This window comes from Notothenia coriiceps, unplaced genomic scaffold (genome assembly GCF_000735185.1).
Source record: "Notothenia coriiceps isolate Sejong01 unplaced genomic scaffold, NC01 NC01_scaffold00038519, whole genome shotgun sequence".
In the NCBI taxonomy this organism is placed as follows: Eukaryota; Metazoa; Chordata; class Actinopteri; order Perciformes; family Nototheniidae; genus Notothenia; species Notothenia coriiceps.
This window is the reverse complement of record NW_011371220.1, coordinates 26,648-41,478: the sequence shown is the minus strand read 5'-3', so window position 1 is coordinate 41,478 and position 14,831 is coordinate 26,648. Positions and strand designations below refer to the sequence as shown.

General features: G+C 38.9%; 1 protein-coding gene across 5 annotated transcripts; it reads left to right on the top strand.

Annotated features, from left to right (window-relative positions):
- The first annotated feature begins 205 nt into the window (after positions 1-205).
- Positions 206-10,298, top strand: LOC104968258 (probable fructose-2,6-bisphosphatase TIGAR A). Of its 5 annotated transcripts, none has more exons than XR_800815.1 (8): positions 207-556; positions 1,469-1,506; positions 1,582-1,703; positions 1,889-1,966; positions 2,047-2,157; positions 5,181-5,602; positions 8,646-8,682; positions 8,783-8,831. XR_800815.1 is itself a non-coding variant. In XM_010797837.1 (7 exons), exons 1-7 carry the CDS (start codon positions 483-485, stop codon positions 8,893-8,895), a joined length of 573 nt encoding a protein of 190 aa, XP_010796139.1. In that variant the 5' UTR covers positions 212-482; the 3' UTR covers positions 8,896-9,192. The 5 variants fall into 5 exon arrangements, 3 of the variants coding, with proteins under 3 accessions (XP_010796140.1, XP_010796138.1, XP_010796139.1); XR_800816.1 differs by lacking the exon at positions 5,181-5,602 and adding an exon at positions 9,708-9,793 and having other exon boundaries at positions 212-556; positions 8,783-9,041; XM_010797837.1 differs by lacking the exon at positions 5,181-5,602 and having other exon boundaries at positions 212-556; positions 8,783-9,192.
- The last annotated feature ends 4,533 nt before the right edge of the window (positions 10,299-14,831 follow it).

Genomic DNA, 14,831 nt, shown 5'->3' with positions numbered 1-14,831 from the left:
AATGTCATGAAAAAAGTAACAGTATGGCACAGTACGTCGAAAATATAATTAAATAGTACACATCTTATAATAAAAAAATACATAAAGTTCAACAATATCATTAAAGAAATCCCAGTAATGTATATTGAAAAAAAAATTCTAGCTTAGTACGTCAAAAATATCATCAGAAAAGTAATTGTGTAGTACATCGATAAATGTGACAATAGTCATAGTACAGTAATATGTGGAAAAAATCATGTAAAAAAACTAGTACTTTATGTTAAACTAAAAGACTTAAAAGTCTTGAAAAGTTTTGGATATTTGAAAAGGTGTGTATATTGTTAAATTGTAAGATTATTGTACCCAAAGCAGGATAAGAAAAGTAAAACATAAATGACCCTGTTGGCTTCCCATAGCTCCCGAAAGGTTTCAAGTTCACGCTCTCTCCATTTGCGAGAAGTGTACTGTAGTCGTCTTCAGGACACCTTTGAAACCAAAAGTCAATGCGATATTCTTCCGTCGTTAACTTGCAGCAGAGCATGAAGGCGCTAACATTTGGACTAACTCTTGTTCGACAGTAAGTGCAGTTGACATTCGTACCTGTGTTTAGCACAGAGGCTCAGAGCAATGCTGCGGGTCTATCGCTCCTATTTATAGTTCTCTTCTGTCTGCTGTCTGGACTTATTATTTTTATTTTTATGTTAAGTAATGATACATTTATATGCGTTCTGCATGTGTCTGCAGCTAGACTGTGCTAAACATAGCAGGTGTCTCATAGCATACGTTGTTATGTTAAGTTGTTATGTTTTGAATACAGACACGCCATTAATTGTAATAAGAGAGTGTAGCAGCAGCATACACAGGGGAGTTATTGAAGTTCAGTTCAAACCGAGCAGCTAGAGTAGGCTGTCTCTCTGCCTGCAGTACCTCGTATTGACCACGAGAGGGCAGAGTGTTACCATTTTCTGGTAAAATTACAATCAAAACTTGATTGTTCAGAAATGTGTTTTTAACCTCTGATAATACGTCGAATATTACAATTAGTAGCTGTATGAATGGCTTATTGCTTTGCTTTGGAGTAGCAATGTATGTGGCATGGTATATTATTAAAACATGATTTTCTTTATTTTTCCCTCGATCTATGTGTTTTCATTGTTATAACACAATAGATATACATCTTTAATTGCTGCTGGAAATTGTGAAAGGATTTAGATTTGTTATGATTTTTTTATGGACTTTTTTTATGGACTAAAGGACTAATAAATAAAATCACATATATTTCATAAATGATTGATGTCTAGGAGAGACTGCCACAGACAGGAGCATATCTAACATAATAGGTTTAAGGGCCTGAAGGAGCAGAACACTAATAAAGGCGAGACATAAAAGGCATAAACAGATTTATGACACTCTTTCCCGAGCTTCTTTAACAATTCTCCTATATTTTAGCTTGTGCACTCTGACATGATGAATCATTTATTTCCTGCAGTGGAGAGACACAGTACAACAAAGAAGGCTTGCTACAAGGTACGAGTGAAGATGCCTGCACTATCTTGTTTTTCTCCGTGTCTTTATTTAATCTTTCCGTTTTATCCCGTGCAGGTCAGCTCATCGACGCCCCCCTGTCAGAGAGCGGACTGCAGCAGGCCGAGGCCGCAGGCTGCTACCTGAAACACGTCCTGTTCAGCAACGTGTTCGTCAGTGACATGTTGCGGGCCCGCCAGGTACATGCTTTCCTTTTTCCAGCAAGCAATGATGGTAGAGTTAAATGAATCAAACAATGTAGAATATATTCAATTTACTGTAGGATTAGATGCAAAAAGTGCTCTACACTCTATTTTACAGTATTAGACCACATTTTTCTCTTTTTTATAATAATGATGATGGTGGTGTGTGTTGTTTCTTCCAGACTGCTGAAACAATTATGAAACACAACACCAGTTGTCTTGGTCTGCAGGCTGTGTGGGACCCTTTACTTAAAGAGAAAGTGAGTGGCAATTATTTGTTGAAGATATGTATAATTTTTATGAAGAAACTTTAGTCATCCAGTCAATAACTTATTTACAGAGCTTTGGGACAGCGGAGGGGGGGCGGGTGCAGGACCTGAGAGAGATGGCCAAGGCAGCCGGGCAGACCTTCCTAGACTTCACCCCTCCAGAAGGGGAGACTCAGGAGCAGGTGAGGCTGCTTTCTGTTATTTTATTATTCATACAGATGTTATGTATGACTCGCTCTGACTTTCTTAACTACTTATATAATGTGTCTCTCTCTCTTTCACTACTTTAATGTTCACTGTTGTGGCTCAAACGACATAACAGGGTACCAAAAACTCTGTGCTTGAAATTATTTTCTTAGATACATCCTGACATAAACCTTTAATACCCTTATGTTGTTAAACAACAAGAAATCAAAACATAGTAGCATTCATCATTCAGATTGTCCATCAGTCCAATGCGTGACCAACACTTCAATCAGAAAAAAACGAATCGAATCTGAAAAATGTTATAGTTTTACATGTCTCATTTACAACAAGATCTTGTAGAAAAATATGAAATCCTGCATTCCTCAGTGCCACTGTTGAGCCATGAATCCCGTGAATCCCGGCTGTGAGTCATCTGACAAAACTTCAGTGAAACTTTGACTGAACTGCAGGCTGTTACACAGAGCAAAGGAGAGGTTGAAATAATGTGTTCAATATGCACATGAAGCCGGCTTTTCCCCCAATGTTTATAACACTTTAGTATTTTTTTAATGTAATGGCATTACATCTGTGCTATACTACAAAAAAAGACATGTCTCAGTTATCTAATACAAAACAAAAAATCTTTAAGGACACTGTAATAAAATAGAGTTAAATAGCAATAAAATAGAGGAGTAATTTACATGGAAATATAATGTAATGAATTATAGAATATAAACTATGAAATATGAAATAAGACAAGAGAATGCAATTTCTGAAGAAATTGATAGTGGGAATGCTTTATGCTGAAAAGCTGCATTTGATGACATCCCATAATACGCTTAGATGCGTTGATGGCTGTGTGTTGGAGCATAAGTCTTAGAGAAAATCGACGGTGACGACCCACTTTGATTCATTCAAACATTCGAAAATGCTTTCTGCTGCTGCGGACAAGAAAGCCAAACAACTCACGTTCAACGAGGGATCAACCTCCAAAACCCTTTCGAGGGCTACAAGAAACGAAGTAAGTAGCCTACAAGATTGAAGCTGGTCAGATAACGAACGAGTAAATGAAAACAGAATAAGGCGGAGATGTGTGTGTGTGTGTGTGTGTGTGTGTGTGTGTGTGTGTGTGTGTGTGTGTGTGTGTGTGTGTGTGTGTGTGTGTGTGAGAGAGAGAGTGTGATTAAAATAGCCCAATTGCTTTTACAATAAATAAACATTGAATGTGTTTAATTGAATAGGAAAGGGGTTTAACGTTAGTGGCAGGCTTTGTGTGAGAGAGAATAAATAAGACAGCCCAATATATTTTTTAAAATCAATTATTTTACGCATATTTCGCAACTTCCCGCAATTTCACCGCATAAAATCACATAAAAACCCGGCATGTTTAATCGCATAATCAAGGATTTTTGCCCGCGTTTTTCTGGAGGGTCTAGCTAGTGAACTCTGCAGCGGTTCATCGCTGGTGTGAACGCAGTCCGCACCAAAACATAGGAAGCGTGGTATTTACGTGTCACAAGAACGCAGGTGTCTTCAAAATCGTTGGCGAAAGAGTGAAGCAGAATGAAGTGTTGAACAGTGTCGTGTAAAGTAAAAACAACTATCAAACTAAAAACTATACATACAAGTCAGAGCCACCTGCCGTCGGTGAAACCCCCTCCTTACTGCAGAACGTCTCTCATTATATGTGTTATATGCGCCGTTGCTGATTATGTGCTCTCCAGATTAAGAACAGCATGAAAATAACCTGCCGATGCTCCATGGCGGAGGCTCCGATAGAAATTGCCCGGATTTGCGTTTTTACCCCCTTAATGTCTGACCAATTGTTGAACAGCATTTCCGAGCACATGACATAGTCCGTTTGAATTTTGCCTGTGTGAACGCAAACCGAACCTTCTGAAAAATTAAACAATGTAACAAACTGTCGTCTGGTGCGCACCAGAGAAGCGGACTATTAGGTGTGAATGCGACCTTTAGGTCCCTTTAAACTGCTTATACGAATCCAATCTGATTCAATGTACACACACTACCACCAGGTGGCAGCAAACACTCATCTCCTTAGTTAAACCCATACAGTCTATGGTTAAACCAAACCTCTGCATGGAGGTATCATGCCCTCTCAGAGCCCCTTTGCATCCACATGAGTGTATATATGTTGCCACTTAGTATCAAAGTACATGCTCTTCCTCCGTCAAACAACTGCAGAGTGTTCGTCACAGCGCCTGATTAAAAAGTCACGACGTGTGGGCGTGAGGGGGCGTAAGGAGTGATGGATGTTCTATTTAAAAACATTCTCGTCAGGCTTCATCTTTTAGATCTTTAACTCTGGCCCAGCCCAGTAGGTGAGCAGCACATCATGATGATAATGCAGATAAACAAAGATAGATCTGACGTAAGCAGTTAGCGCCCAATCACTGTCTCCTTCAGGCCTCCTCCCAGCTTTACTAAACACGTTACGGGTTGTTGCATCAGGATGAAACTGAAGTGGATGTGTAATTTTGGACTGGAAAGGTTGTAATTTATTATAAAATCTTTCATCTTTAACTGTTATGATGGGCTGAAATACTGTGAAACTTTATCTAAACTAAAACAATTATTTAGAAACCAAATCCTGAATGGTTATGAGCAGGACCTGAGAAGTGATGCTTGCTATTTCTTGTCGATGTAAAAGCTATTTGTTTTTGGTTGTTTTGTACAAAGAAATGCTTTGTTTAAAACAATAAATCAAATATCACGGTTGCTGATGACGATGACCTACACTTTTATTTTCATGAACAATATACGCTAAATGATTGCCCCTTTTGAACATGACGGAAACTATTTGAGAATTAATTCTTTTTACACCTTGAAAGTTTTTATTTAATTTTGCTTCTCTTTGTTATAATTATTGTTTGTTTGTTTTTCTAACATAAATTGAAAATGTATTTAGTGTAACGCATAGACAGATTTCCCTTGTGTGCTGTTTGTGTAGAAGGAAATGCAACAGAAGCATGCTGTAACAGATGTTTGCTCTGTCCAGGTGAAGGAGCGGGTCAAAGAGTTTGTGGAGAAAATGCTCCAGAAAATTGGGGCCGAACACTGGCAGGACAGAGGGGTGGAGGAAACGAGCCCACCTGTTCCAGCAGAAACAAGTCCTGTGGAGGGGACGGCAGACGACGGGGTGAGGGGGGTCCCGGTCCACGCTCTGGTGGTCACACACGGGGCCCTCATGTGTGTGGCCCTGCGCTTCTTTGTGGACGAGCTACATTGCTCCGTGCCTCCGGGTTCTAGCAAAGAACATGTGTTCTCATTGAGTCCGAACACAGGTCTGTGTCGGTTCATAATCACCGTGAGAAAGGAGGAACACACGTTCAAACTGTCAGGGATCCACTGTGTGTTCGTCCACCGAGGGGACCATGTGCAGCAGTAGGAGCTGGAGGTGTTACAGAAAGGAATATGAGGGTAAGAGGAAAGTGAGACACACAATGTGGAGAAACACAAACCTCAGAATTGATTCGTAGTTGTTCAATACAAGCATGTTTTGACAAGTTAAATATCAAAGAAAAAGATGTAGGTCAAGTATTTAGGTGCAGTTTATTTTGAAGGATGTCTTAATCGATAATTTTTTCCTCCATTCAAGTTATTCGACTTCTGTTTTTGTTGTTAATCACAACATCAGATATTAAAGAGTCATACCAATACCAGTGAAATTCCATGAAACGCAATACCAAATTCAATACAAGGATGAAGGAAATCAAAACAATAAATCCCATGTTCTGTACTTCAACGTTTTGCATATTTATTTAGTTAGGAAGTTGAAAAGATATCCATTTTAAGTTGCTGAAAAAATGAATCCTTTTAACAAATGTATTTGTTTCTCATAGCAAAAATATAACTGAAAAGAACATGAACTCTTCATAATGTAATTCATGGAACCTTACTTGTTTAACCTGCTGCTAACGTCAACTTGTTTAAAATGTAGCATTATCAATATAAAAATGGACGCCGGTGGAAGATCTCTGTATCTTGGGACACATAGTATGAAACCCAGCCTGGAGTGGGGGAGTTTAATAGTTTGAAATCTTTAAAGCCAATACTAATCAGACAAATAACGCCTTGATCAGCTTCAATACGATTCTTTGAGATCGAATCGGGACAATCCCTATTCTTAAAATCTCAAAAAATCTAAATATAATTTAGAATGCTCGAATAATTATTCAGAAATCTAGTTTAAAACAAGATATGGATTAAATATTAAATGAACAAATGTTGCCAGATATATACAGCAGCATACAACAAAATGCATTTAATCCTGAGTCATGCTTTGAGCACTATGTTCCTGTCTGGCTGTTCATTACTGTAAAAATAGGCAGCTTCTGCGCTAATGAGTCCATGTTGCTATATTTACTCTCCGGAAGCTCACAGAACCTACGTAGGAGCACGGAGCAGAACTGCTGCCATGTTGACTTTTTGGAAATGAGTGACTCTGTCGGGAACTAACACTTTGGTCAGCAAGGGGCAAATGTATAAGACTGCATACATGCCATATTTGTTTTACTGTAGCATGTATGTTCACTCTACTGGTCATCCCTCTCTGAAATCATTTATCGACTACTGAACTGGATTGTATGCAAAACAATGTACGTATGCAATGGCTCTTACTGCCGTGATTACATCATTGAAAATACTTTATTATATCAAATAATGCTCTTAGACTAACATTTGTCATTACATTTGTATAATTAATAAATGTGGCTTTTACATGTGTCTGTTTGAAAGTTCAGCCTCAGTGGATACTTACCAACATTTAGATATTTTTCCAATAAAACTCCTCATCATATACACTGTTCCTCATTGGTTCAACTTCACATCATTTAAATCTTTGGTTTTACACTATTTGTCCTGGTCTAATATTTGCCACTTACATAACCAATTTGCTGTGTGCTTGATCACCATGTGATTGTTGTGGCCTTTCCTTATGGACTGCAGCAAGCTATTTGTTGTTCTGTTCTGTTTCTGCAAACATCATTTAAAGTGTTCCAGTGAACCTTTGATACTGCTTTTATTGGTATTCTGCTAGAATGAACTTCAATAAAAATGTAAATATTACAGGAAAGCAAAGGCTGCCCGAGTTTGTTTCTTTAAAGGTCTCCTATCATACAAAATATACTTTTTGATGTCTGTTAAACATAAATATTTTCCCCTGGTGTGTCAGGGAACTCGCAAAGTGTCAGAAAACAAAACGCTCTCTCTTTTCCTCCGTACCCAAATCTCTAAAAACGGGGGTACAACGGAGCTGATCCAAATTTCCGATATGACATATCGGAAATGTGGACCCACGGCCCTATCAGAAACGTTGCTATTGGAAACAATGCGCAACGTGTTTTGGAAGTAATATGGTCTTTGTTTACATTAACAAGCATCGCTAACATGTGTAAAAAAGCAGGAAATGAAAAAAGGAACTCAGCTTGTGGTAAACCCAACCCACACTCTTTTTGGGTAAACCGGTAAGAGAAAAAGCATTTGAGCTCCATACTGTTTCAGAAATAATTGTCGATGTGGTTTGGAACATGATATGGCTTTTAATCACGGCAGCATTTAGCTGTATCTGCAGGAGCTCACAGTGTGCCTGCGTGCTGCAAAGTGGGCGGGGCCAGCAGCTACTGACCCAGAATCAGCACTTCAGTAACAGGGCTGAAATAGAGGGGTATGAGGCATGGCTAGAATGGGTGATCTGTTTGGTATTTTGAGCAAAACACTTCATAGACATGTCTTTTATATATTTTTATATATCCGAGGCCTATAATATATGCCTGAAAATGGTATAATAGGAGACCTTTAATGTAACAATTAGTTAGAATATGTAATGTATATAAGTGCACCTGGAAGCAACAACTAAAGAAAGCACTTCCGACACAATCCACAGAAATGTTAATATTTATTCTTTCCACATCAGAACAAAACAATACAACTTGAAATATATAAATAATAAAACAGTAGGCTAAACATTTAGTCATTTTAATAAATAAATACCTTTCATCACTGTGACTATTGGTGTCCGGCACCTGACGTAATTGCATTGTATTCATGAGTGTGTGGCAGATTATTCACGTCTCCAATTTGACCTGCTCTATTTCTGTCTAAACTCCTGTTATGGAGCTTTACTGTATCAACACATGTACGTAAAAAAAATTCAGAATTACCTACAGATTACACATTTTTTACATATGCAAAACAAACATTGCCACATCTGACCCAAGGTTTAAACTTTAACTGAGGGAAGAGGTCAGCGGGACGTGGGACCAAACTCTGCATGGTCATGTTGAACATTGCTGTTCAAACAGCACATCTGTACAGCTGCTGTTATGTAACAGGAGCACATTACAAAGCCTTATAGTACCATTGAAACAAATCCTGACAATTCAGATTCAAGGATCTTATCTCTATTTTTCCGAAGTTGTGAAATATTGAAATCCCTTTTGTTTGTCTCTGACTGACCCTGCAGGATAAGAAGTATCTAACCCCCTGCAGTCAAGCACAACGTGAGTTTAGAACATAAAGACCTGCAGCCCCTCTTGACTTTTCACACACTGAACACAAGGTCAGTATCTTATTCTTGTTCTGCTCGATCTGCAATATTAGTCTTGACAGGACTCACGGGCCCGTTGGGCTGTAGGACCCTCAGGGGGTCGTCACAGGAAGTGATGGTCTCCTTGGAGACAGCGCCAGCCTGGTCCTGGTCCGGCTGCCCCTGATCCACATCCTGGTGATCCGTGGCAGAGAGTGAGGGCTGAGATCTTAGCGGATCAGAGGGGTTCACGTCCTCGCTCCGCCTGTGTCTCTTCACCAGGGGACCAAGGAGCTGCTCCACCAGGTCGGGGGAGGGTTCGGGGTGCTCCTGGTGAGTGCCTCTCAGCTCAGCTGCCTCCAGTCTGAGCAGCCGGCCCCCACTTGTGGAGTAGAATACGTCACGTTGGTTAGACAGATTTAACCAAATGCGCTGGAAGAGACAATCTTCTCTGTCCTTTTGCCTCTGTTTGGTAAAGAAAAAGCAGAAACAATGTTTTAATGTTAATGATGCACTCATTTCCTCTCAAAATAAGTGCATCATTAAAATATATACTCACAGAGTTGTACAGCTCCCCCTTTGAGTCCATACACAGGAACCGCTTTCTTCTCAAATCAAATATTGACACAAAGTTGCTTGTATCTGTCCGCACTGGCAAAATAACTGGAAAAATACAAAAATAAAACACATTTTAAAATACTCAGTTTTAGGGAAAATCTTATTTTGTACTAGGTATTTTGAATATTATTTTGTCATCAACATTTCTAGCTGCTATGAATCCTGTTAGCTTGTTTTGATGACATGGCAAAGTATGCATTGGACAATAAAATAAACTAAACTTCACAGAGGAATTATTGCATTTACTGTTAAAAAAGCACTTATTTTCTAAAATCTATAAAACAACCTGTAATGAAACAAGATAAGTATTTAATAGATGTATGCAGACTTACCCAGAAAGTTTCTGTGAATATGTTTTCTTACTGATCCACTCATCCCCAGGTAGAAGCGTCCGGCTGTATCATCCTGTGCTTCTCTGGGGAAGTTGCTCTGCTGACGCTGTATGAGCTGCTCGGGGCCCCGGGGCCTCGGTGAGCAGTCCACCGGTACAGACATACGTACGGCTATCAGGATGAGTGAGAAGAAAGCCAGGTGCATGATCAATGGGTTGGCGTGCTCTCTACTCTGAACTGCACAAATGTTCAGGTTGGTGTGTGGGCAGCTACTGGAGGAGGAGAAAGTCCAACAGGTCTATTTAAACAGAGGGTCGATGAACCGGCTAACTCATTTACGAAATGACTCAAAGCCGTCCTGTTTTTCCATGGTTAAGGGTTGCCTGGATGGAATTCCTGCAGGCTCTAAAAGACCATTTCATCTGTGAGCGTAGGTTTATTACTGTCAACGCCTCTGCCTTAGAAGCCTAATTAGCCCTTTGTTCAAATCTAAGAAATCAACCATAAAGACTTCAGAAGATGAGGAGACGGCAGAAGAAGAGGAAGGAGGATAGAGACTGTGATTTATTGACCTGTATCTGTGATCAAGACAGGTAGGTAAGAGTGACAAACTTGCTTTTAAAGCTCACCTATCATGCTATATTTGAACAATATATTATAGGGCCATATGTATCTATACAAAACTTGTCTCTGAAGTGTTTTGCTCAAAATACCAAACAGATCACCCATTGTAGCCATGCCTCATACCCCTCTATTTCAGCCCTGTTACTAAAGTGCTGATTCAGGGTCTGGCCCTTTAAATGTACCTGGCAAGCTGTGAGCTCTGTGAAGAGAAGAGAGATTTCTACTGGCACAAAATTAGCTAAATGCTGCCGTGATTAAACGCCATATTTTGTTCCAAACCACATCAAGGATTATTCCTGAAACAGTATGGAGCTCAAATGCTTTTTAGAGATTTGGGTACCGGAGGAAAAGAGAGAGGGTTTTATTTTCTGATACTTTGTGAGTCTCCTGACACACCAGCGACACATATGTGTATAAAAGACATCAAAAAGTGCATTTTGCATAATAGTTCTGTTGTGTCACACTCTTGCATCATGAAGAGTGACTCATAGCTTATTAATGATCTGTACACACTTCCCACGTCTCTCACTTCCGTTCCCCCAGAGGTGGAAGAAGTACTCAGATGATTCACTTATGTAGCAATACTACAGTGTAAAAAATACTCAGTTATATGTAAAAGTAGAAAAAGTACTCATTATGCCGAATGGCCAATTCAAGAACCATACATTTAAAATGATTGTTTTATAATTATTGAGGCATTCATGTGTTTATACCTTCGTTTTTTACATATACTAGCTTAACATGTAATAATACATGATATTTTACTAGTTGATTTATATTTTGTATGAATAAATTAAATCTGTAAAATATATGTAGTCGAGTAAAAAGTACAAAACTTTCCCAAAAATGTAGGGTATAGATACTCAAAAATTACTCAAGTAAAGTACAAGAAGTACATTTTTTCCTAAAGTGCGGTACTTGATTGTACTAAGTTACAATTCATCACTGCATTCACCGCAGCACATTTCTGAGATATTTTGTTGGTATTTTTACTGTAGTAGAAAATGTTTTTTGACATTCCAGAAAGGTGGATTTTTAGAGCTTAGAAAGAACCTTATGAGCAGGAAACATGTGATGGATGACTATATTTGAAGGCTACTGTAAACATGTAAATGCATCACCACCTGTATATGGTGAGCAGAGACATTCTACATCCTGGTCCCTGGAAGAGAATGACTCCTCATGGAGAGTGATATATTGCTTGCTGATGGAGAAAAAACACTAACTACAATACTGAGTATACCACTTTATTTCCAGGTATGTTATTTTTAATAATGTCTTGAAACTTTCCTGGAAAGAACTACGTCACTGAGAACTAATAATAGGTGTAATAAAGACGAAGGTCTGAGTTGTTTTTAGTTTGCTGTGCTGACTTGGAAAAGCACATGTTTATCTTCAGAGGAATTTCCTTGGAAGAGCTGCTTTATTTAAACCGGGTGAATATATATACATATTTATTTTGTATATGTTGTCTTTTATGGTTGCTTATAGAAAAAGTTTGACCTTTTAGCACATCCGGCTGACCTTAAGTGCCCTTACTAAAAGACGGTACATGAATCTAATTTAGTATTTAATTCATTTTAATGAAATAGCAGTGTACCAAATGAACACAATTTCTATTTTACCTAGAATTAGAGACAAAATATGACGTCACGTCCAGGAAAGTTGCTATGAAATTACAAGTAATGTATTAAGAATAGAAAAATAAATAAAGTATTAGTGCAAAATGTGATCTCATTTCTGTTTAGGTTCATTATTATCTGAATTTTCTCTCAGACTCCTCAGAATGTTGCCTTTCAAATATGCATTAACACACGTTTCTGTGCGATTATCATTGTAAACATACAGCTCGGAAAAAGATTAAGAGCCCACTCCACATTATTCTTAAATATAAATCTCTACATCTATGGCAGCCATTCCATTCCAGTGTCTGTTGAATTCCAACACAGAGAAATGTTGTCAGTAGTTTATAGAATAAAATTAAAATGTTTTTAATTTTACTCAAATATATTCCTATAAATAGTCAAACCAGAGAAACTGATAATCCTGCAATGGTCTCTTATTATTTTCAAGAGCTGTATATACAGGACTGTCTCAGAAAATTAGAATATTGTGATAAAGTTCTTTATTTTCTGTAATGCAATTAAAAAAACAAAAATGTCATACATTCTGGATTCATTACAAATCAACTGAAATATTGCAAGCCTTTTATTATTTTAATATTGCTGATTATGGCATACAGCTTAAGAAAACTCAAAAATCCTATCTAAAAAAATTAGAATAGTTCCTCAGACCAAGTAAAAAAAAAAGATTTATAACAGCAAAACACAATCAAACATTTGAAAATGTCCATTAATGCACTCAGTACTTGGTTGGGAATCCTTTTGCACGGATTACTGCATCAATGCGGCGTGGCATGGAGGCAATCAGCCTGTGGCATTGCTGAGGTGTTATGGATGCCCAGGATGCTTCAATAGCGGCCTTTAGCTCATTAGCATTGTTGGGTCTGGTGTCTTTCAGCTTCTTCTTCACAATACCCCACATATTCTCTATGGGGTTCAGGTCAGGGGAATTTGCAGGCCAATCGAGGACAGTAATGCCATGGTCAGTACACCAGTTACTGGTGGTTTTGGCACTGTGGGGCACTGTGGGCAGGTGCCAGATCATGCTGGAAAATGAATTCCTCATCTCCATAGAGCTTTCAGCAGACGAAAGCATGTAGTGCTCTAAAATCTCTGGTACAGCAGCTGGGCATTTACTCTGGGCTTGATGAAACACCAGTGGACCGCCAAACACCAGGGCAGCTGACATGGCTCGCCCCAAACCATCGCTGACTGTGGGAAACTTCACACCTGGATTTCAAGCCAACTTTGGATTTTGCTCCCCCTCTCCAGCCCTTTCTAACGACTCTGGCGGCCCTTGAGCGTCCAAATGAAATACAGAAACGTGCTTCGTCTGAAAAGAAGGACTTGGACGGCACTGTGGCCAACTGTCCCAGTGCTTTTTCCTTAGCCCAAGTCAGAGCGCCTCCTTCCGTTGTCTTGAGTTCAGAAGTGGCTTGACCATGGGAATACGGCTATTGTAGCCCATTTCCCGGACACGTCTGTGAACAGTGACTTTTGATACCTGGACTCCAGCTTCAGTCCACTGTCTTTGAAGCTCCCCCAAATTCTGGAAGCGACTCTTCTTCACAATGCTGTTAAGGCTGCGGTCATCTCTCTTGGTTGTGCAGCGTTTCCTGCCACATTTCCCCCTTCCAACAGACTTTTTGTGGATGTGCTTTGAAACTGCACTCTGTGAACAGCTTGCTCTTTGAGAAATTTCTTTTTGTGTCTTACCCTCCTGATGGAGGGTGTCAATGACGGTCCTCTGGACAGCAGTCAGATCAGCAGTCTTCCCCATACTTGTGATTTAGTTTACTGAACCAAGCTGAGTGTTTTTCAAGGCTCAGGAAACCCTTGCAGGTGTTTCGAGTTAATTAGACGATTCAAGTGATTCGTTGAACACCCTACTAGTATACTTTTTCATGATATTCTAATATTTAGAGATAGGATTTTTGAGTTTTCTTAAGCTGTATGCCATAATCAGCAATATTAAAATAATAAAAGGCTTGCAATATTTCAGTTGATTTGTAATTAATCCAGAATGTATGACATTTTTGTTTTTTTAAATTGCATTACAGAAAATAAAGAACTTTATCACAATATTCTAATTTTCTGAGACAGTCCTGTATAGATATATTTGTATTCCTAATACCTTAAACATTTAATCAAATAACCGTTGCACATTCCTTCTTAGCTCTTCTATTTTTACAGTTACAGGGTACATATTTGTTCAATATTTTTGTTTCTGTTTGTCTTTGCACCAATACTTAAACCAATTCCATTTATGTGAAAAGCAACTTGGAAACAAACCAGATTCTTTACCAGAAGAAGGCGCCACATACTTACTGATAGTAATTAACTGTACGTGACTTTTGATTGAGGTCAAACGTTTAACAACAAGAAGCATGACTTAGCACAAGGGCAACTTTAAAGCATTCGATCACAAAACAGCTTTTAAAAAACGCCTTTTATTATCATCTCAGGAATACAGTCGACTGCTGTGCACAGCACATACGTACAAAAATAAAAGGAAAACCATTTGTAATATAGTTTTTTACTTACTCATCATCTTTTTTTCAGAAACAAATGATTGGAGAAGTCTGTTGTTTCAAACTAATTTACAATCATTTCAATAATCGGAACTAAGGCAGAAGGTGAGGTATATGTTAAAAAAGAGGAGGGGGACTCAGAGGAAGCACTCTCCCCTCAGTGCAGGAATAGAAAACAGAGAGAAACACAAAGGCTGCCGGCACACAGGGACACGCGCACACACACACGCGCGCACACACACACACACACACACACACACACACACACAAATCTGATCCCAGATCCTCCCACAGACCTCTAGTTCACTGCGAACCAACACATTTTAAAACTAGCCGAACAGGTATGTTTAGCACAATGGCAAAATCAAGACACTGAATCCTAAATAAAAGGGGGGG

What these genes read in the sequence shown, in the direction of transcription:
- LOC104968258 (XM_010797836.1), top strand. Translation starts at nt 483, where the DNA reads ATGCGATATTCTTCCGTCGTTAACTTGCAGCAGAGCATGAAGGCGCTA. An exon ending in CAAAGAAGGCTTGCTACAAG is followed by an intron (nt 1,507 to 1,581) that starts GTACGAGTGAAG and finishes TATCCCGTGCAG; the next exon opens with GTCAGCTCATCGACGCCCCC. An exon ending in ACATGTTGCGGGCCCGCCAG is followed by an intron (nt 1,704 to 1,888) that starts GTACATGCTTTC and finishes TGTTTCTTCCAG; the next exon opens with ACTGCTGAAACAATTATGAA.